Raw genomic sequence first — 24057 nt, forward strand, 5'->3', positions numbered from 1 at the left:
TTTTACTGGTTCGGCCCACTGCAGATCAAATGTGGCTCAATGTGGCCCCTGAACTAAAATGAGTTTGACACCCCTGATGTAAAGACAAAAATAATAAACTTTTAAAATTATGATAGTGTGTGAAGCTCAGAGCCCAGGAGTCAGTTTGACCATTTAATAGTCCACTTACATAGATACTAGGCAAGTCTTAAATCACATCCTTTTTGTGCGTCCTCTGGTTCTTAAAGCTGATTTTGAGATCATTTATTGATGCTCAAAGTCCGTCCCTGCCCCGCCAACTGACCGGTACCGCGTCTCCAGTCTGGACGGACCGGGTCTCCTCCTCGGGTCCGTTTCCTGCTGCCACCGGTAGAGGTCGCAGCCTAGTAGCCGCCGGGACAGGGGCGCAGGGATGGATGGATACGAGCGCTCCCACATGACAAAGCTACAGCGCGTCTGGAAACCAGGAACGGAGAGAGAGCACAGGCGTTTTGGGAGAAAACGACGACCACATCACTTCTGCATCTTTTACCTGCGACTTGGCAACTCCAAGGAGCGCTTTTTCCCTACTTATTTCCCTGAACATACTCTGAATCCAGCAGCTCCCCTCTGTTTTTCCCCCCTGGTCTCCAAGTGAACTTTATTGCGCGTAAAGGGATGTGAAATCAGAGCATCACCGAATGCCCACGTAGAGCCGAACAAGTAAGTGTAGGACGAATGTAAGAAGTGATCCACCCGGTCCTGGTCTTCTTTTGCTTCTTCTACTTTTGTTCGTTTTAATACACAAGAAGGAAAAAAGAAAGAGCGAGAGAGAGAGAGAGAGATAGTGTGTTCGAGTGAAAGAGGGAGTGAGAGAAGTCGCGCAGGTTTTTCGGAGCTACGCGTTCATGCCGTCAGTCTTGCGGACTCTGAGATGGACGTCAGATTTTATCCTGCTCCCCCTTCAAGCGTGGGTTCATGTACGTTACCGACCGACTCCAGTTTGGACTATTACCACTCCAACAAGGTAAACAATCCTCTTTACTTTTACGAGTATAGTCAGAGAGATGCGCAGCCCTTTGGCGACTGTAGGTTCCATTTACCTGCACATAAGACTCATGGATAAGAGGTGATACTTGGACCATTAGTGAGAAGTGCTGCACTTTTACTTCCCCTGGGATATATAAGTGAAATCCTTCTACAAGCTGCATTCTCACTGAACTTTGTTGAATCTTTTTTTTTTTTTTTTGCAGACATTTGCAAACTGCAGAAAAAATACACAGCACCTGTTCTTATCTCATGCGGGTTTTTTTTTAAATTGTTTTTATATGGATAATCTGTGTGACTGATGTAGTGCATCTCCAGACAGAGTTGGAGCGCAACACTCTTCTCTTCCAAACGCACAAACCTACAATGCTTGCTCTCAACAAAGTGCATGTACATGTATGCATGCATGCATGCATGCAAACGGCTCCGTTTAATTTCTAACCAGCATTCAGCAGACCTGACAGCAAAGTAAAATAGTTTTATCTGCTTCACACAGGTTCCCACATGGGTCAATGCACAATTAGTCTAATCAACAATATGAAGATTGCATCTTAATGTAGGGGCAGCATAATGAGCCAGGGCTACTGGGGAAGCTCGGAGGTATTATATAGCCCTATATTACCCAGTCTGCATAGAATTTGATTGAAATCATTAATTAAAGTGTGCCTTTAGCTGGCACCTATTTGGATTTCTCTATAGTATATTGTTTCCTTTTTACTGAATGTCATAGGGCTTCACTCTAAAGAGGTCACTTTTTACTGCTCCCCTCTTTCCATGTGCTATACTGTTTGGCCAACTACAGTGCTGACTCTCTGCTTTCTGGTGATAAAGGTTTTTACATTTAAACAAACTTTGCCCAATAGTTCCAAGACACATCTAACCCCCCGCCCCTTTGGTCAACATCAAACTTTGACACAGTATATCAGTAGCTCCACGGTTTAGGGAGAAGAAATCATTACAGTTACATACTCCCAGCCATTCACATGCAGGTTTGCTTGCCTTAGCACCTGGAGGGATGCCAGCAGGCAGCTAACATTTGCTGATGACAAAGTGAAACATTATAGCACTGTACAATATTTGAATTGTTAATCTCCTCTGTTCATACACACAGTCACTTGGATGTATACACCAACAAAACACACAGTCTCTTACAGGGACGTTTAACTTACATGAAATAAGTATATCAACCAGCCCCTAACCTACTCAAGCATCAACCCTGCACGTCTGAGCATTTCTCCTAATTGCCTTTTTAACCATATGCTCTCAATACAACATTAACAGACCCTTTATTTAGACACCATACTTTAAATGAACCTATTAATAAGGTGAAAACTAGCTACATGTTGTCACCTTGAATGGCTTTTGTAATCTTGCTTTGTGGTCATGTTACGCCCTTGCGTGCTCGTGCGTGCTCTTGTATGTGGGTAAATCCAGCACACAAACACACACGCGGTAGCTGTAGATGTATATTTAAGATTTCAATGAGAGCTGAAGTCTTGTGTTAACACAGTGAACTGCACTAGTTATCATGATTGAGTGAGCATGCAAGTTGTCGGCCCAGGTAAGGCACAGGTTTGGGTTTCAAGGACAGAATCATAGAACGCTGCTATTACTAAAAGTAACAGCTTTTGACTAAGATGTAAAGCGACACATTATCTGCACTGCACTGCTGCTACCACACATAACTGGTGAGTAATGAGGCAGGGGCTTTATATGACATTTTGGCTATAGTTCATCTTTATGGCAGTCTCATTTCAGGAGCTGGATGAGGTTCCATGTAAGGGTTGACCCCCTGGAGTAGCTCTGTGTTTGCGGTGACACACTACTGCTTTGCCTGCAGGTGTTTACAACAAACACCCAAGAAAAAAAAAAGGATGAGAAAAGAGATGGATTTTTCTTTTTGGTCATGATGCAGTCATAAGTAATTGTTGTTACAGTTTTAAAGGGATTTTTTGTAACCTACACTTGTGGTTTGGACATTAATAGAGTTCATATTTATTGCATATATTAAGCTTCTGTGTGTGAACATATAATGGTTCAAATGTCTCACATCTCACAATCGAGGCCTCCTGAAGAGTGTCGGTTCATCATAATTTACACTTAAAGCAGCCGGGGTGTATAAATAGCTTGTGAGAAACATACTTGTGTGATTTTACATTACTGTACTGTAAAAACACATTAATCAGGAAGTGAGTATTTTACTAAGTGGGCCAGTCCATTTATATATTTATATAAAAGCCCCTCACTTCCTGTTCGGGTGGCGCAAACTCAAACCCATCTATTTCTGAGAAGGACGGTTTGTGAAAAATGACTGCTGTTCTATACACGTGCATGCACCTGGAAGCATTGTTTGCTGTCTGAAAGGGTTAATAAATGAGGAACGTAAAGAATGCGTAAGATGAAACTGGTTTGAGCTGATCAGCTACATTCAGGCTGATGATTGATTGATGCATGCTCAGAATATGGATTACGCTGACAAGATATGTCAATACTATGTGTCTGTGCATGCGCTTGACCTTTGAATTTAGGCAGTTGCAATTTGACATTAAACACTGAACATGTAACAGTCCGACATTTGTAAGATAAACGCATCAGGGAGTGGTTGGATCTAATGAGCTTTATGTTCATTTATATTTTATATGAAATATTTGACAAGTCATAATGAGATTATGAGATTATGCAACATACAGTGGAAGTGCCATTGTACCAATTTTCATGTTCATTGTAAATTCTTGGATAAAACTAACTGTACAACCGTCTTTCAGAACAATGCAAAGAACAACACATGAGAAAAGCATTGATTTGTATTTTGGTATAAACCCCACGGCTCTGTTGCTCTTCTCAACTCCATCCAACTTACATTGTCCTGCACTTGCACAATCACCGTGAGTCATCTTTACTTTTTCGCCCAAGATTTCTCCTAATCTTTTTGAAGCCTCTCCGTATCTTTCCCTGGTTGAGTGGGAGGCTTGTTTGTTCAGCATACTCTCAGCTGTGTATACCAGCGCTGAAGGCCACTTCTTCGCAAATGCCTGTTTTAGCGGGAGACTATTTGTCAAATGCATTATGACTTGTGCATACCCCCAGGCAGAATCACTCCGGTGAAATGAAGTTGGATAGATTACTGTAGCTGTTCCACTTTCTCCTCATCCCTCTTCCCTCTAACAGCACTGTGCCCAAGAGAGAGGCTCTCGTGTAATTATACTGTAGTTATACTGTAGCTTTATAATCCAATGGTTTGCAGATGTTATTCTTTACATAGTTGCAGTTCGGTCCAAGTTACTGTATGTTATTTATATACACTAAAGCCATTTTCACCACACTGCAGACGGAATGTGATACTGATATGCAGTTTGTCTAATGCATAGAGAAGTTAAATCAGAATTTGAAAGCAGTGTGTGTTTTTTTATTCAAAGCAAGATGTATAAAATATATTTTAACTAGATTACACTTGTTTATGCACTGATCCAGGGTTTCCAACATGTCTTACTGTGTACATATCTAAAAAAGCGGCTGACATTTGTCCACTCATAGTGCATCGAGGCCAGTTTTTGCAGAGCACGTACCAACCCTTTTTCAAGTGGTTGTTCCATTTTCACCACTATCCAAATCATTGTATTAGTCACGGGATACTTCAAAGCATGGACAAGCTTAAATATTTTCTGTGTTGAATTCTAAGAATTTTTTTTAGGCCTCTCTCTTCAAAACATGACCGTAATAGAAACAGAAAAAGACGAGTTATTCCAGCAGTACCTCATTCTGTACACAGAGAGAAGTTAATTACATGGAGGCAAGCATTCTTGGGTCGACAGCGTGGACTTGGGGTTTTTCATTGTGCCCATTCATAACATTCTGCTGACTGGCCAGTCCGAGTTGCAATATCCCAACAGTTCTCACTGGGAAGATGTTAACCCATGCGTGGCTCACATGCACACCAGAGGGAAAAGCACAGTTTAAGCAGCTGAAACCGGGAGTGCTCAAAGTGGCAAGTTTATTGTTTTAATACAGTTCCAGTCTGTTAACTCAGAACAAATACAAAACATAATAAGCATTCATGGAATGAACATTATTATTTTTGTGTTTTTGTGAGAATTTCTTTTCGGTCTAACCACTTCCTGGCACTATCCATAATCAAGTCTGTCTGTCTCTCCCCCTCTCTATGTCTAACTTCTTCTCTCATTTACCTTCCCAGCAGCAATGTCAAAAGGTTATGGAGGGAAGCCGGATCGCCTGGGGCTGATTGTGTCTTTGAGTTAATGATAAGTAGCTACAGTGTTATTCTCAGGAGCAATGAGGCTTGGACTGTGTTCTTTGTGAAAGCATACAGTAGACAAAAAACTGTATTTCTGAAGAATTTTTTCAGAACAGTTTCTTAAACACAAGAAATAAGCGACACAGGAAGTATGCAAGGCACGTTTTTCAGTAGAATTTCATAGATTGTTTCATTCCAAAATGAAACTTTCCCTTCCCTTTAAGTCTGATCATACATTTTGTTAGAACATATTAACAACAACAACACATAGTGGCATCGCTGCATCTGTGGTGGTGTGGTTTATACCTACAGTACATAGGATTTCATGAGGTATTTCAGGGCAGCAATCAATTGTTTAGACAACAGACAAGGGAATAAAGTACTGTCCATAACAGGGATTTACCACCATGCACTCCAGTTTAACCTACAGGACAGTGAAGGTGACAAAGCCTCAACCAGACTCTGCAGCACTCCTATTGCCTTGCTCTGTGCTTTATAATCTAGACCAGACATGACTCAGAGCTACTAGAGGTGTTAAGAGGGTCATAAGTCATGTGTAGCTGAAAATAGATAGTATAGTTTATCCTGCCTGGTTAGCTACTTAATCACCTAGGTCCGTAGAAACAGGCTATTTATGTCGATGATTGATTATATTAACAGCCAAGAATCCAGTCATGACAGTGCATTTTTAAAAACTCTTCTTCCCAATATGCATTGTGATATACTGCCGCTGTCCAACTTATTTCTATACAGCTATCACACTGCAGTCTATCGACAGTTTATTAAGGTATTCGGTTTATCGGAAAAAAACAAAAAGACAAAACAATTTTTAGGCCTGTTTTAGAATAAGAATAATAGGAGGTCTTTCAGGTAAGGTGAGCCAAATGGCAAACTGTACCTAATGCAAAATGCAGCCACGTCAACAGATGTCACAGTAATTGTGATTTTGACGTTGATTGCGAATCGAAGCAGCAGCTAAAGCCCCTGCCAAACTCGTGCCCCTCATTAAATCACATTAACCCTAATTATTGTCACTGCCCCTTGAAACCTAAATACTACAGTCAAGCTTGACTCCTGGCTCTTCAGCTGGATGCTGGATGCATGTTTCACCCCCACACACACATACACACACACACACACACACACACACACACTGTTATGTGTAAAGGAGCTCATTGTGTAAGTGTTTTAAACTGTCTTCACCTCTGGACTTCACGGGTTTCTCAGTAGCAAAAGCTTTGACTGGCTGCCTCCCTTTTTCTCTCTCTCCCTCCCCTCTTGTCTGTCTGTCTGTCTGTCTGCCCCCCCCCCACACACACACACACACACTCACACACACCCTCCCCCTTCCTCACAGCCCAGTTTCCTTGTACTGTTTTATATTCACTTCTTGATTGGTTGGGGGATGAGGTGGTGGTGGTGGAATAGCATTTGAGAGGTTAGCTGGTTAGTGTGGGGAGGGGTAAGCAGATTTGGGTTGTGTATGTCTGCAGAAGACAGAAAGAGAGCGAAGGGGGCTGTAGATGGAGGGAAAATGAAGAGAGATTTTTAGGGGTGCTTTATTTTTCAGCTCGCCATTGAGTCTGTAATGTCATTCAACGATGTGGAAACCAAAATGAGCCTTGCCACCAGATGTGTTCCAGTCCAGATAGCGACTTGAAAGACAGACGTTTATTGTTTTAGTGCATTTGGTGTGGTTCAAACCCAAACTGCATGAAATGCTGATTGATAGATTTCACTAAAGAATGTGTGTTTGAGCTTGTGTGTGGGTGTGTGTGTGTGTCTAAGAGGCAGAGAGAGAGAGGCATCTGCTTCATGTGATTTATTTAACCATTTCTAAGTTCTGGTCTGTGCTCTGCTTGGTGATGAGGAGGGAAGGCTGATTGTGTTTCACTGTGCTACAGTAGCACTTCAAAGCAGATTATTATTATTTTTTTCTATCAGTGCACAAATAAGGGAAAAAAAATGTGGCTGCTTCAGTAATATGCTGCTTTGGTATCTACACAACATAGCCATGATGTTTTTATAATGTTAATATAGAAATAAAAAAAAAAAAGAACTACTGTGAAACATGCGTCAGTGAAGATAAGTATGGTAGCATACACAGCAGCTAGACAGTATATCTGAAAGTTGTGCTGTTATTCGTAAGCCAAAGTCAATATTAATATTCAGACGGCTGTGACCTTCTGTTATGCAACTTTATATCTATGGTTCACCAAGGGTAACGACCAAACTTATTGTTGTTGCTGACATTTAGCATCATCCACATGCATGTGGTTTAGACTGTAGGTCAGGAAGTGCGCAGATCAGTTTTTTTTTTTTTTTTTTTTGCAGCAGTTTCAGCATCTCTGTTGTGCTCTGCGTGTCCTTAATTATCATACAGTATGATTTTTTGTTGTTCCTGTTGTTTTACAAATAAGGTATCAGCATGCCAAGCTGAATGCAACAAAAGACAAAACATTTTTGTTGTGTTGATATGCTGCAATTCCCCCAACAAGAAAGCTGATCTTCATTTGGATAATTGCTTCATTTCATTCATAAACAAATAGACCACAAAGTGATTCTTCTAGATGCTGGAGATTACAAGTGCAGTTATTGGCCTTGACAGATTTGTGTAAAAGGGAAAAAAAAAAAAGCTTTGGTACATAAATTAGCGTAATCATTGTACAAGAAATCCATATCAACATTTCAAATAAGCACAGACGGAGCTCATCATCTCGCTTTCACACCACCACATTGCAAAGATCTCACAGTTCATCCAACAATTTGTTTTCCATTTCTTCTCTCTGCAAATGGTATATTACAGCTATGTTTCACTATCACGTTTTTTAATTTATTTTTTTCTCTTTAAAGGCTCTGAATTGTTGCGAGGCTGTGGTTTCGTCTGCGAGCAGGAAATGAAACACTAAGGAGAGGAAGGAGGATAGATGGGGGGCGTTTAGGCCGGTTTTTGGGCATTTTTGACAGGTGTGCAAATGTTGACACGTGGCGGAAACATTGTCTAATGTCTAAATGCAAGTTAGTTACCCACATTTTCCCTTTTAAAACCTTTCAGCATCTACTAGGTCCTCAGTGGCTTTGTGTGGTCAGGTTGCACTTGCGCAGGCTTACACTGTTGTATTTTGGGTTGTGTGTCAAATATAGAAGATGTTCCCCATCAAACAAACTCTAATACATTCATATTGGCTGTACCTTTCTTCGGCTTTCATGAAAAGAGTGAATGTTAAAAGGTTAAGCCAAAAGAGCCATTAAAATGAGTGACTGGAAATTCAGGATGAGCTTTTCATTCAAGAAAGCATTTATCATTCCTCTTTCAGGAATGAATTTATAGACCAACAGCTGATTTGGTATGGGTTATAACCTTTGAGATTACATAAAAATCTCCCTGTCAGATTTGCAACATGGCATGCATTTCTTTTTTTGTTGGCAGTATCATCCCCTTGTTCTACTTCTGATGGGTGTTTCCTCAGAAATGTGGCGTGATCCAACAGATTCCATAGGATAAATGTATAAAAACACTGATAAACATAGTGTCTGTGGTGTGAAAGAATGCAGCTGTCGGGTGTATTAAGAGAGGTTCACAAGCCTGGGCAAACATGAACAGTTGTCTTAGCTTCCTGAGGCATGTCCTGTGCAAACAGAACTGGAGATGGCTGGTTCAGGTCCACACTCAGAGACCACTGGCCTACTGAGTACACACACATATACACACTTTCACACAGGTAGACTCATACTCACACATGCAGATGCAAGCATGACCATACTTGTATAACATTAAATAAATACAAGCAGATGTGTGTTCAAATACAGACCGCAGAAATGCTCTTATGCTGTGCAGCAACAGCCCCAAACCACAGGCTGTACTTATTACTGGATTATAGTACAGTAGTACTTTTATCATCTTCACAGCATTAGCTTCTTTGATAATTTTCAAGGTTCAGTTTTTGTGTAAAATAAAAGGGGGTTTATTCTGACACGTTTTTATTCAGGAAAATAAATTATATACCACAATGGGCTTATGCAATATATATGGAACCTGTGGAACCATTTAGAATGGAATAGGATAGAAATTTCACCACTTCATCTCAAGTTAATACTTTTTTTTTTTTTTTAAATAAATCTGTCAAGTAGTGTGATATTCTCACTGCCTCGTCCTTTACTCATGTGGACATAATCTTTGACAAAACAAAACAAAAGGTGCTAAATTAACCTGTCAGAATTCAGTCAGCTCTCTCTGTAATATGGATGGCACCACTGGGATCGTAAACATATAACTTAAATAAATAGCTGCCACACTGTAACATGCTAGTCTACAGCACACGCCTACATATGGACCTAATCTCTAATGTCAGAGAAACCTGTACACTGAACTGACACTTGAGCTGTGATAGTGGACACTGTGGACCCTCTCTCTCTCCATAAGCCTGGGTTATTCGTCACATCATTTCATTCTATCATCAGTAATTCCCATAGTCTTAGCCTCAGTTGTAATGTTCGTGTTTTTTTCATTAGTCCAGAAAAATACAATATGCTGCTTTGAATGCTTACCATTTTTTTCTCTCATGTAACATCATGAAGCCTATAATCCTAATTTATCCATTTGTATTTTATTGCTGCTGATAATGTGGTGTGACTATAGACTGTGCTCCTGTTTCTTGGTCAGTGTGACATGGGTCATTGTTGGCTTTTCCTGCAGAAATAATGGTGTGGTGAACAGTCAGTATTATGAACACACATGCACAAATTTGTTCACAAATGACACATTCAAAATAATTCTTCAAGGTACATTATAACTGTCTTCTTAAAATGCTGTCAATGTCCAAGACACAACTTCAAATTAGGCAACACAAAGTGATAAAGGACCCTATCTGCAGTAGTAAAGATATTTATCAGTTGACATTAGAATCAGATACTGTATATAACTACAAAAGCATTTAGAGAGCGCAGACCTCCACCAAGGCAAATCAGTGCCCCCCCGATCACCACCAAAATTTAATCATTTGTTCCTTGTGCCAATATCAACATTTCCTGAAATTTTCATCCAAATCTGTCCATAACTTTTTGAGTTATCTTGCACACGGACGGACAGACAGACAAACCAACGTCGGCAAAAACATAACCTCCTTGGCAGAGGTAATTAGTGGATGGAGGAACAAAGATGTTATCCCTTGAAATTTGGGGGCTGCCAAGTTGGCTTTTTGGAGTGAGAAGTGACCATTTTTGGACAAAAGAGATGAGCTGCAAGAATGCAAGGGGTCAGAGCCATCTGTGAGGGGTCATGAGTGAGCTAATGCTAAATGCTAGCTAAGCAATTCAAAACTATAAACGTCATCAAGCATTGTGTAGCAAAGTTAATAAAAAAGTGTTTTATTAAGTAAAAAGAAAGGCAGAAATTCCAACTCTGCAAGTAAATGAGTTGTCCTGCAGACTTGTCAATCACAGCCAAATATAGCAGACAGCAAAATTTGCCCTGAGGTCGGATTAATGGAGGAAAAATTGAAAAATGAACCATGGAAATATTTATAAGAGATTTCAAATTAAATGAGTACAACCAGAATGGTTCCTAGGAAAAATATACTTTTTTTTGAGTGCCACTGTGAGTCTGTTGGAGCCAGTGTTCTTTGGAGTGAACCCTGGTGGCCATCAGTGGTATTACAACTTGAAGATACCTCCACTTTGGCTTTATTTTGGGGCTGAGGTCCTTGCCCCTCAGTTAAAAGACAGCCAGGTTGTTCAGTACCACAATGTGGAGCAGTGGAGCTGTACAGGTTGTCCAGGTGTTTACTTGGCACAAAATGCTCAGTAATGGAGCACCTTATATTCAGTTCTGTAAGATAATTACTTATTTTATTTATGAGCTACCACCAAAAACAGAATCTTGTTCTGTGGAGAAACTGATGGTGATTAGAGTCAGATAAGTAACGTTTATTTATTTTTTTCTCACATTTACTAGTTTCACACATTTAGTTCCTTCCTTCTGTAACTACACAAGCCCACATCTTTTAGCTGAAAAAAAAAAAAAAGAAAATCTTCGAGATAGACTCATTGCAGGGTGACATCCTGATAAATCCTTTTTGGCTAAAATGTTTTATGCAAGTGGTACTTGTTATGTATTAAGTGTATTTTGCCAATAGATCATGTGCGAGTTACTTTTGCACAGGAAGTTAGCTTGTTAGGCCACTAAGGATTGGTCCTCTGCCATGTGCCATTTGTCTTAGTGCCGCTCTGAGCCAAATATGTGTGTGACTCCCCTCCTATCACTACAAACCCACAGTCCCCCCAGGCCTCTTTTTTGCCTCAGTCTCGTAAACCACCTCTGGCACTTTTGGGCTTTGTTCATAATATTTTCATTGTAGCTTCGCTTTACTTTCCAGGAATTCCAGCGACTATGTATTTAGAGTCAGTGTGTTTGCATTCACATCTTTGCTACCTCATCATTTTCACTGATGAGCCAATATAATACCATCAAATAGGAACACTTTATCTTATGGAAGTGCACCTCCCCATATTTATTTAAGTCTTAATCCTTTTTTTTATATACTGGTGCAGGACTCTTTTGTCATCTGTCCTTCAGCTTTTACCTTATTTCACCACTTGCAAAATGATGTACAGTTCTGTATTGTACAAAAATTAATATTGATGTGTGACTTTTCCTTATTGATTGTGGATCTACAGTGTCTCCTACGGGTCATTTTTAGGCCTCTGTAGGTTGACTGTTGTGTAAGTGTGTCAGTGCAGCTGAAACTGAGCATGTTCACAGAGCAAACCCAGCATTGCTGGCACTCCTGGTTTCACTTAATCTTTGACATAAAGGCATTGGCATGTGGCTGAGCGCTGAGACAGACTCAATGACAGAGAGAAGGGAGAGAGAACAAGAAAAAGGAGAGTATGAGTACATAAACAGGGACACAATTAGTAAGTAGAGTTAGTAGATCTCACTTTTTAAAGCACTGTACTGTATTTGTGCTTCTTTTTTCTCTACTGACAGGATGGTTTTTGGCTTTCTGACATTTCAGAACATTCATTCTTTTAGGTCTGAAACATCACAGCCAGTTATTAGGACTTCCTGAAACAAACACGGCATCTTGAGACTGATACCATGCCTGCTACTTTGGTCACCTCAGGACCTAATTCTGGGTTGTAGTGTACACAGGCATCAACACTAGCGCCAGTCTGGATGGATGATTTATTTGCCTGCCATCCCATAATTAGCCATCCAGTAGATGGGAGGACCTCTCTGAGATGATAGTTAGTCTTGCAGTTGAAAAAAAAAGACAAAAATGTGTCTTTAAATGATCTGCCAGTAAGCTTTTTAAAAGATCTTTAGATGTTTCATCAAGGACTGAAACGTTAATAGGAAATTTACTTGTCATCCCATTAAAAGATAGAAATGGAAAACATTTTAAAATGAGAAACATGTATATAATTTATTCCTGTCCTACAAATGGCATGCTTGATTTCACTAAAATGTTACCACTTGGCACCACATACTGTTTTTTTCAAGGTTTGATATGTTTTAGATCCTGAAGTCTTGCATTCTGATAAGTATCAAATGATTTTTTCCATCTTCAAAAGAATTGTTTCTGTGTTTTTGGACATGGCTCAGGGCTAGAAAATTGAATCCAAACAGAAAAGCGGCGACCTGTCGTCAGAGTTTGACAGGATTTGCTGACACCAGTCACTGGTAATGACTATTTTTTTTGGCAGAAATCATAGCATTGGTTCTTTTTAGGTATACAGCACCTAATATTCTTTTAATTGACTTCTGAGAAACTGTATCAAGATGTGCTGATGAAGTTACAAATTGGCTAAAGCGGCTCATTCTGAGAGCCAGATCTTCTTGTTCTTTTGGTTTGGTTTGTTGTACTTTCTGCTGCTTCGCATAATGATGAGGGTGGAAGAGTGGAAGATTTCAATTACTCAGAGAAAGTCAAGGAGGTTGTTGAAGTTTGAGAAATACAACACGGCCTGGTTGCTATGTAGAGATTGCGCCCATTTGGAATGTAATTAAATTGGTTTGGCTGCTTGCCAGAGGTAAAACGTACATTCCTTTCTTCTCATCTCAAATGAAAATGTATAGAGTGTTTTTGCTGAAAAATACCTGGGGGGAACAGTGGGCTGTTGAATATTTGTAATACAGCTTGCATTGTGCAGTTGAAATGAGTTTTGAGATGAGTTATCTGTTGTGGTTTCCCCTTTGACATTTCAAAGGTATGCAGCTTTTGAACCATGGATTTACTGTAATCTATTTTTTTTTTCTATTATTGATGTGTGGTTGAGTTATAAACTCTAAATTGGCTTCTCTGCCATTTTACTGACTGTGCCGTATCAGAAACCACGATGCTATGGTGCAGAAACAGACTGTGTAATAATGTTTATATATAGTCACATGTAAACCCCAGTTGTTGGTCCCCGGTCTACATACGAAACTGCACGTGGTGGCTGTTTACAGTTTAGTGTGTGAATCTTCAACTCTGTCCGTCTGTATACTTTAACAACCACTTCGTTCTGCCTGAGGAGATAGAGTGTACACCTACAATACTTTTAATCTGAAGAAAATAAAACACATCTGAAATAAATACAGAGCTCAAAGACAGTATGGACAAATTGTAATGTATAAACCAAAATGGATTAAGAACTTAGTAGATTTTAATAATTACCACCATGTATGTCACATTAGCTCTAGGAAATATACTGAATTAATTCATATATTTGAGGTTTTGGTTTCTGTAAATTGGGAATAATGCCAAAAATTCAAGACGCTACCTATTTTCTTTGAATATGCTTCTCCAGTCATAGTGAATAGTATCAATAGATATTTACTTTATATATTTATGACTGATAGTATAGAGTTTTTTTAATGGTATTTTTCAGTTGTACTTCTTTTTATTTAAAACGCTGTTCAAACTACTACAAACTAGTGGATTTTTTAAAATTTACTTATTAATTATTAGCTTTTATTTTATTTCATATGACAGGGTGTAATGTGAATCAACTTTAATATGTTATCTCATCTATAAAGATGATTTGTATCTACATATTACAAAATACACAGCCCAGCCAAGAAATGCCCCCACCTGTATTTAACCAAGGACATACTTCAGATCCTTGCCAGAAAACAATTGATTAAAATCATGTAATGTTGAAATAAAATCAAGATTTAATGTTTTGGTCACATCTTTCAGCTCTTTGTCAGATTGTTATTTCTTTCCATTAAGGGCACAGATAGTTATTTGTGATTTAAAATGATTCATAAAAGACTCAATAAAACAGAAACTGCCAAAAAGCTATAACACACATAAGATGAACGCGATGTTAAAGACTAGATGAAGCAAATACATAAGTGATCTAAGACAATGAAACAAAAATGTGATGAAGATGTAAAGACATAACCTGCAATGTCCTGCCTATGATTTGACTTTGTTTTATGTAGTGCAGTGTTATGTTCTTAACTCAGCAAAATGAAAATATTCAAATATTTTTTGTTGTACTGCTTTAGCTAACAGTGTAAACAGATGAAAACTTAAAGACTATAAGATAGAGTATGAAATTATATACAATAAATATTAGTCATGTTTTATTGCAAAGACTGATACAAACAGTTTTTAAATGAGTTTGATCAAAACATGAACATTATTTCCATAGAGATTGATAAATACTAAGTTCATGGAAAACCCACCGTGTTATCACTTCCTTCCTTTCAGCTGCATGAATAGAAATAGTAATTGACATGTTAGGTTGTTTTGGTTCTCACAAAGTACAAAGTGATCTTCCTCTTCTTCAAATGACCTCATGAAGCCACAGAAAAACATACAATCAGAGTTCTGCTAGAAATTGTTGGAAATTGTACTGTTTACATTCAGGGGAACGGTCATATTTTTTTTTATTTTTTTTTACCTCAAGTATTTTTAGGCTGAATAAAAACAGCAATTTCTGACCACAGTCAGAACAGCGTGAAAATGCTCTAACACTTGTATTATATGAGAGAGAGAAGGAGCGAGAGAAATAGGAACCAGCAGATAAATTCAGAGCCATAAATGTGAGCTGTTAGGTTGTTCTGTGTTTGTTGTGGAGTCTTATAAAAATCCCGCCGCCTCTGATCCACTGTCGCCTGATCTGCAAATGGATCGAGCTGCCCGGCTGAGTCTTTCTTACAAAATCAGCCTGGCATGGCGTTATAATAGCTTTTCCTTGTACGTGTCCTGTCAAATCAACTTAGCCTCTTCGGGTGCTATTTTAACGTTAGTCACACAGTCGATAGAGAAAACTACAACTCTGTATGTCACCACTTGTCCCTGCCGTGCACGTGGAAGTATACATGTTATGTCCAGCAACGTTTTGCATTCATTTACAACGTGAGACTTTAGGAGAGTGTACTTTAAAACCAGATCCATGAAGTGAGCCAGCGAGGAACTGAGATGATAAGCTAATTAGCGGGGTCTGCCGCTATTGTGCTAAATAATGTTCGCAGGTTTATGGTGTGCTAGTGCTTGTGTTTGGGTATGTGTCTATGAGTGTGTGTTTGAGTATGCACATGCATGTGTTTGCACTCATGCTGCACGGTTGATTTTTATTCAGAAGCTTAATCCAACAAGCACATTACAAAGCCTGCTAAGTGAATCAAAAAGCTGTGTATCAGTGGAAACAAGACTCCTCTGTCTCCTCAATGGAGCAGCAAAGATAGAGCAAATGGGCACAGACGCATGCCAATACACCTTCAGGGCATTGACTCTGTGCCATAATGCCAATTCTGCATATATGGAATATAAACTCACATCTCAATAAGACAAGGTTTTTCTCAGAGCCTTGCGTGTGTGTTTTGCTAGATATGTTAATGATAGTATGAGTAAATATGAGTATGCAGGATACACTGTTTCTCATTTCTACTAATGCAGCACCAGTGCAAGGAACTAGAAAACAAAGTGAGAGAGGAAGAGGAGATGGAGAGATATGGCTTTATCTGAAGAGAAGGAGGCCTGTAAGGCAAAGACGAATCAGCGCTGTACTGCCAATAGGGTGAAATAAGGTGCTGCAAACTTACAGAAATTTAATTAATACAGTAGAATACGCACTGTACAATAGCATGGACAGGGAGGATGCTCTTTATCGAGTATGCACGTTCCAATATAGCTCCATCTCTCACTTTCATTTGTGCTCATGCACCTGCTCACACTCTGTTATTTTCATTTTATCCGAGCCTGTGTTTGCCTGTACCTCAAACACAGTAAGTACAATACAACTCACTGGGTAATTTTCAACCTGTTCCCACATCTGAACAACAAAGTGATGTCTAAAATAAAAACGCAACATGAGCAGCTACTTGTAGGTTTAAAGTACAAAGCTTGCTGTGCATAAAGGACTCCATTACAGAAATGAAAATGAGTTGAAGTTTGCTGATCAAAAGTCTTAATGAAACATGTAGACCGTTTATTAAACTGTTGCTCTACAATATAACAGTTCTACATTAAAGTGCATAAAATCAATCAGGTCTTTCTTATTTATTTTGTTCATTTGGGGACTTGGATGTTATTAAATCTTAACAACAATCTCCAAATTCAGAGAAAAAGATAATCACCATTTTCTTCTTTTCGGCCGTCAGGTTCATCATATTTCTTTACAATATTATCATGAAAATATAATGTAATGTCAATAAAACTTAGCTTCATTGGCAGTGCTGTCGAAAACCACAATTCCCATGATGCTTCGCTATTTAGCAACGTCATCACCTCCTCCACACAAGTGTTTAGAAGCATGGATTTCTTTTTTCATTTCACTCATTTACATCAATATAAATGAAATATTGTTAGATAGACTGGTATAGACATTCAGATTTGGGTTTGTAGGACTTCCTGATAAAATCATCAGCAGATTAACATAAATAATCATGAACTGTGGCCTAAGGAAAGCCTTTTAACTATCAGTATAGGCAATGTGGCACAAACCATCAGACATTCTGGTCATCTTTTCCTTATTTCTCAGCACTAAACATAAACACAGGTGTAGTCAAAACTTTTTTTTTTTTACATGTTACATGTTACATGTACATGTTACATGTTACATGTTTTTACATGTTTACATGTTTTTTACATTTTTTTTTTACACTTCTGTCTGTTTTCTAAAGAGGAAAGTATCTAGAAAGTCTGTGTAAATACTTTGGTTTGAGCTAAAAAATAAACCTCTGTGATAGGAAAAAAAAAATGTAGGTAATTTACAAACTACCTCTTAATGAGAAGGACCTGACATGTCAGTATTATTTTGTATCCTGTTTCTTGACTCCTTTTTTTTACAATTAAATCAGGCTTTTACTAGTGTGCATCTGGTAACTACAGTTGTTAAGCTGCACAAACAAACACAACAAAGAGACACGAGGAGTAAGCAGGTCTTATATACGACACCAAGGTGACATCTGAGCTAATTGGGGATAAACAGTTAATAACTGAAAGAGGTGAGACAAGAGCCAAGCCCCCTCTGTGTGCCAGAGTCTGCTGTGATATTCCTTTCTTCCCGATTCGCCTCTCTCTGTGTGTCTCATACTGCCACGCTTTTGTTTCAATCTTCCCCTCTCTGTGGGATTTTTCTTCTCTCCCTTTTCTACCCCTGTTTCATTCTCTCTCTCTCTCCCTCTCGGGCCGACTCTCATCAGCCTGTATTAGTTGCAAATGCAGAACTAAGTGGCTGTGACAACATTCTCCGATGCTCCAGCTGCCACAGATTTATTGAGTTATTAAAGTAATGTACTGTGATTAAAAATGCTAATTTTCCCTAAATCGTATGCCAGCTTACATCTTTTTTTTTTCAGTAGCTGATTTAATTACATGGAAAATGAAACAAGGGCTGATGATTCAATCTTTGCAGCCAATTGCCTCTCCATACAAAAATGAATTACCTCATAATACAGAATTATTGTTTGGGCTACAAAAAGTGAAATGACAGTGAGATTCTTTAGATTGAATAATCAGGCCTTCCTCTGTTGAATGGCAGCAGCTGTTGCATGCACAAATCCTTATATTACAAACATTGTATATAATAAAAAAAAAAAAACTTGTTCTGTACGTCATCCTGGTGATGTTATCTCAGACTAAAATACGGAGGAAAGACTTGATATTCAGTGAAAAGTAAAAATTTAAAGTCCCGATCTTACTGCAAAAGTAAGCACCTCCCTGCATGTAAAGTAGCTGTTGCTTTACATTTAAAACATGGATTTTAAATAAAGAGAAAGAAAAGTTTCCCAGTACCAGTATTATTATGAACTGTGTCCTAGTCTATTCTGGATCATTTCTTTTCCCCTGGGGGATTTGTTCTCTGTGCTTTCCTTGGCTCATTTTGGCCACTCATTATGCATTCATGTATTCGTTTATATAATGCGCAACACTGCAGCCTTGTTGGACAAATCACAGTTGTTTTGGACAGCATTGTGTATGATACATGAATGGAAGTGTTTTTTGTTTTTTTTTCCTTCACTTCAAACAGTCTCTTCCTGCTGCAGTTATTTAGTAGAATATGCAAGCCCCACTTTTGAACATCAGCGGATTGAATCAGCTTCTGAAAAAGTAATTCTCATTTAAATAATAAGATGGAAGTTTTTCCTCTTGATCACTTGATCTTTGCAGAGCACTTCTGCTGAGCGGCTGATAGTACCACGCTGCAGCGCTATTCCACCACTTGAAAATCACTGCAGGATGACCAGAACAGCTTCACATATCTATTGGATCCTTTCCAAATTTCTCAGTGTACTGCAACAGATCCTCACCGGTATCAGTGCACCCCCCCACACACACACACACTCTCTGAATGGGACCTATAGGTGAATGTGTGAAATACCTGCGTCTGTGTCGGGTGTCTTTTCCTCTCTGTGGAGTGGATCGACTTGTTCTGTGTGTGTGTGCGTAGTACGGCGGACTGAGCCGCTCGGGCCCTTCCAGATGTCCTAGACATAACAGAGGCTTGTCAGCTCTGTGGCTCGGCTCTAAATGGGTCACCCTCCTTGATATCACACAGCTCCCTCACAATGACCCCACTGTTCTCCTGATATTATAGCACACCAGGTGGCTCACTGTGGAAGTCGCAGCCAGATAAATATGGACTGCGTGGAGTGAGAAAAACACATGCGTACATGTGATGTGAATGGTTTTATAGTGGATAGTTTAAACAGTTAACCCATAAGGCACTCATAGAAATACTGTAAATATTCAAAATTTAAATGTTAGTGTGCTATTGGAGGACATAACTTGACTATTACTTTTGTGAATTTTTTTCTTATGTTATTGTAATGTAGAAAATAAAGGTTAGTGAAGTTGCCATATTTGGTTCCTTACCCATAAGTGGCAAAAAAAACAAAAAAAAATCCAAAATGTACATATAAAAAATACAAGAAAAACACATGTACAGTGAAAGGAACATGTATTTTAGAACATTACAGCAACTTAAGTGCTGATCCAGACACCTGTCAACATCCACATTATCACTTTGAACATCATTCCTTACATTAGTACCATTACTCCATGGTACCTAACAAAGCCGGTACCCTCACTGTTCATGCAGAGGTGGACCTTACAGACCCTGTAGACCACATTGGACCTGACATTGTTGCCTCACCTTCCTCACTGTAACTACTTCTGTCACTGTCTTGTAATTTGGATAGTTTAAACAGTTAACCTATTATGGGGCACTCGTAGAAATACTGTAAATATTCAAAATTTAAATGTTAGTGTGCTATTGGAGGACATAACATGACTATTACTTTTGTGAATTTTTTTCTTATTTTATTGTAATGTAGAAAATAAAGGTTAGTGAAGTTGCCATATTTGGTTCCTTACCCATAAGTGGCAAAAAAAACAAAAAAAAATCCAAAATGTATATATAAAAAATACAAGAAAAACACATGTACAGTGAAAGGAACATGTATTTTAGAACATTACAGCAACTTAAGTGCTGATCCAGACACCTGTCAACATCCACATTATCACTTTGAACATCATTCCTTACATTAGTACCATTACTCCATGGTACCTAACAAAGCCGGTACCCTCACTGTTCATGCAGAGGTGGACTTTACAGACCCTGTAGACCACATCGGACCTGACATTGTTGCCTCACTGTCCTCACTGTAACTGCTTCTGTCACTGTCTTGTAATTTGGATAGTTTAAACAGTTAACCTATTATGGGGCACTCGTAGAAATACTGTAAATATTCAAAATTTAAATGTTAGTGTGCTATTGGAGGACATAACATGACTATTACTTTTGTGAATTTTTTTCTTATTTTATTGTAATGTAGAAAATAAAGGTTAGTGAAGTTGCCATATTTGGTTCCTTACCCATAAGTGGCAAAAAACCCCAAAAAAATCCAAAATGTATATGTAAAAAAATACAAGAAAAACACATGTACAGTGAAAGGAACATGTATTTTAGAACATTACAGCAACTTAAGTGCTGATCCAGACACCTGTCAACATCCATATTATCACTTTGAAGATCATTCTTTACATTAGTACCATGACTCCATGGTACCTAACAAAGCAGTTACACTCACTGTTCATGCAGAGGTGGACCTTACAGACCCTGTAGACCACATTGGACCTGACATTGTTGCCTCACTGTCCTCACTGTAACTGCTGCTGTCACTGTCTTGTAATCTATGCGGAAATTATCAGAAATAGTCACTTGCCCGATAAAGGGTTAATACCTGAGAGCACAGATGCAGAAGACAGACAGACTGACTGATCTGTATGGAAGTCTCTTATATAATTTCTCATTATGGAAACCTTTGGTATGAGGAAAATGCGTTTTTCATTGATTCACAGTTCTCCCCTTTACAGAGCTGCACATGCACGGCTGTATGTAACATAACATACTATACAGGGAGCTCTGCAGAAAGGAGGAGGAGGAGGGTTAAAAAAAAAGAGTAGAAGAGGGGGTGGGTGGATGGCAGTTCAGTGATTTCTGATTTATGGTTTGATTACAGTCTTTCCATCCTGCTGAAGACTGGCTGCATTTGCCTGCATCACGTGAACTTTTTCTCACATGGCCTAGTGGCGCAGCAAGCATGGGCTTGTTCTGCTCCTTGTCAAAATGAATACACACATTTGCTCGCACACACATTGATGAGTAGGATGGCATTCAGGCACACACATGCACATGCACACACACACACACACACACACACACACACACACACACACTGATTGAGAGATAAAATGGAGAATGGCTCTTTTAGTCAGCTGAGCAGTCTCCCCTCCAGCAGCCTGGCAACCATTCAATACCATTTACCTCCTACTGGGAAATAATATTGATATTCATAAATGTGCCCAGTATAAAGGGACAAAGAAGTAGTATAAAGCAGTGTGATTTGAGCACAGGTGTCCACCATTCTGGTTTCATGATATCCTACTCACCGCAAAGAGTAACAGTACATTTATTGCTAAAACTATGAATGAGAAACCAAACAAGCCAGTGTCAGCGTTTGTAAGAAAAGTAGCCTTGAAAAATTAGACAATAGAGCTTTTTCACCTGTAGCGTGCTGAGTTTTTTTTTCTTTTCTTCTTTTTCCTGTTGGGAGCCACATTCCATTAATAGCAAAGGAGTGATCAGACCTTGGCAAGAAAGCAGCACAGTAGCAAAATGAACTCCCTTTATGTGCTATTAGTGTTTTTAAGCAGCATCGATCCACTTGCATTTAGACCATGTTGGGAGTATGAATAGGATGAAAGCTCGCGCTGAAAAAAGCCAGTCGGTGATATCATGTCTCCCCAGGCATTCATTAAACTGCCATTCATCCTTCTGCTCAGTCTCCTTACTTTGAATTCTTTAAATGCACATTCTGTAGCGTTGACTCCAGAGCCTTGTGAACAGTGTAGAGTACGAACACCTGAGTCCAGCTCGTCACTCAGACGGGTTGTAAAATACCTCCGTAAAGGCATGAACTGGTAAACCAGATAATCTAGGTCTAGACACGGTAACCTTTGTTGGCAGGGCTTGAGCTGTTAAAACACAAACTAAGCAGCGTAGAGAAGTAGAGTATGTTTAGAGCTAATTAGGCTTATTCTATTTGTCAAAAAGGTGATCAGTTCTGGCTACAGAAGACACTCATAGTCATAGATTTCTCTTGCCATACTTTTCTTCCTTAACCCTGTAAAGCCTGAACCATTAAATCACTGACAGAAAATTCCAGCTCTTTGAAACCGGAGCCTTTATTGGTCCTTCTGAACAACCAAACTTTTTTTTTTCAAATATCAATTTCCATGTATGATTTTCAATTTTGTATCATATTTGATACATCGGGTCTCAACGCTCAAATATTATTACTTTTTGAACAAACAAAAACATGATATAACACAAACATGTCTAACAAATTGGTAATTCTTTTTCAAAATTGGCAAAGTTCTGCCTCCTAACAATCTTGTAGTGTCACTGGAAAGGCCTCTGGTGAATGAGGTCCTCCCCCCTGGTGGATTATCCATGTATTGCATGTATTTAATTGTATACATCAGGTTTTTCAAGAAAAAAAATATCACACTGATCATGTAGAGGGCTTCAAAATTCATGTATCAAATATGATAAATTCAGCGTTATAGGGTTAACAATATAAAATCCAGCCTCTGTTTGCTGTCTTAAATGAAATACACATCCTTTCTATATCTTGTAGTACTTCCCTTTCATGTTGACTTGAGGTTTTGTCAGTTACTGTCAATAATTACCACAATAAAAGCCAAATCAATATTTCATCATGAATATTTCTCTAAAGGTTGATTTGAGAGGGTGAGAGTTGAAGAAGCCAGATGGTAACATGTGGTTGAAAATGATTATTCATGATCAGAACATGATCATAGGGGTAGAACATTTAAAACAATGAAGGTGATTAAAAAATACATTGAATGATTGAATAGTTTAATAAAATGAATTAAATATGTCAATGTTGTGTAAAATTTAATTAAAGAAAAAACCTGAATGATTTTGCAAGTGCTATAGATGACAGTATAAACAAAATTATCTCTAGAGATGAAATAAAAAGTTATTGCAATCATATTTATCATAACAGGAATGTATATTATGATATTTATCATTACTATTTTTCGATTTTTAGTGAAACATGTAAATTCAACATGTCCCAATACTTTTGTCTATATAGTGTATTTCCATAAGGACTTTCTACCATTGGTGCTTTATTTTATATATTTTCATTGTGCTAAATTAAGGCCTTAATTTTTCTTAAATTGATAATTAATCCTTAAATCTGGCACTGACAGGTCTTAAAATTCCACAATTTGTCAGCGGAAATAGGAATAAGTGGAGCCTCCAACAGTCATTCATGGGTGGAGGGGTTCAGGTAGGAGCTTTAGCAGCTTGAACATCAGTAGCAGAAATATTAGTCATGGAGAAATGGAAATGTAACATGGTTAAGAGTGTTTCAAGATGCTATAATGCTATTGCACTGTTATTTTTATGAATATATGGTCTTAAATTTGACCAAAGACACCATGAAAACGTCTTAAAAAGTCATAAATTTGACTTCCTCAAACCTGCAGATACCATGTTAAAGTTATTTTTATTTTTTAACAAGTAATGCAAAGTTGAAAATCATGAATCATCCTTAAGAAAGGAAAAAATCTAGAATAAATCTTTGTCCAGCGCTAGTTGCACATTCACAGTTCACAGTTTAATTTTTGTCTTCATTTTTAATTATGATCCTGATCACATCGATTTATTTAATGAGGTTTCCACATACAGATAATAGATCGTGTACATTTCTAAATCGAGTCTTGTTGTGTCAAGTCAGAACAAGACGAATCCAGAGATTTCTT

At 38.5% G+C, this 24057-nt stretch overlaps 1 protein-coding gene across 3 annotated transcripts in view; it reads left to right on the forward strand.

Moving 5' to 3' along the window:
* Nucleotides 1-418: 418 nt before the first annotated feature.
* Nucleotides 419-24057, forward strand: part of tox2 (TOX high mobility group box family member 2) — a 127757-nt gene continuing 104118 nt past the window's right edge. For all 3 annotated transcript variants that reach the window (XR_003935419.1, XM_030133940.1, XM_030133941.1), the window contains exon 1: nucleotides 419-985. Coding sequence is in view for 2 of the 3 variants with exons in the window: in XM_030133940.1 (XP_029989800.1) it covers nucleotides 893-985 (93 nt within the window). In the remaining variant the exon portion in view is untranslated. The remainder of the gene's footprint in view (nucleotides 986-24057) is intronic.

This window comes from Sphaeramia orbicularis, chromosome 5 (genome assembly GCF_902148855.1).
Source record: "Sphaeramia orbicularis chromosome 5, fSphaOr1.1, whole genome shotgun sequence".
Taxonomy (NCBI): Eukaryota; Metazoa; Chordata; class Actinopteri; order Kurtiformes; family Apogonidae; genus Sphaeramia; species Sphaeramia orbicularis.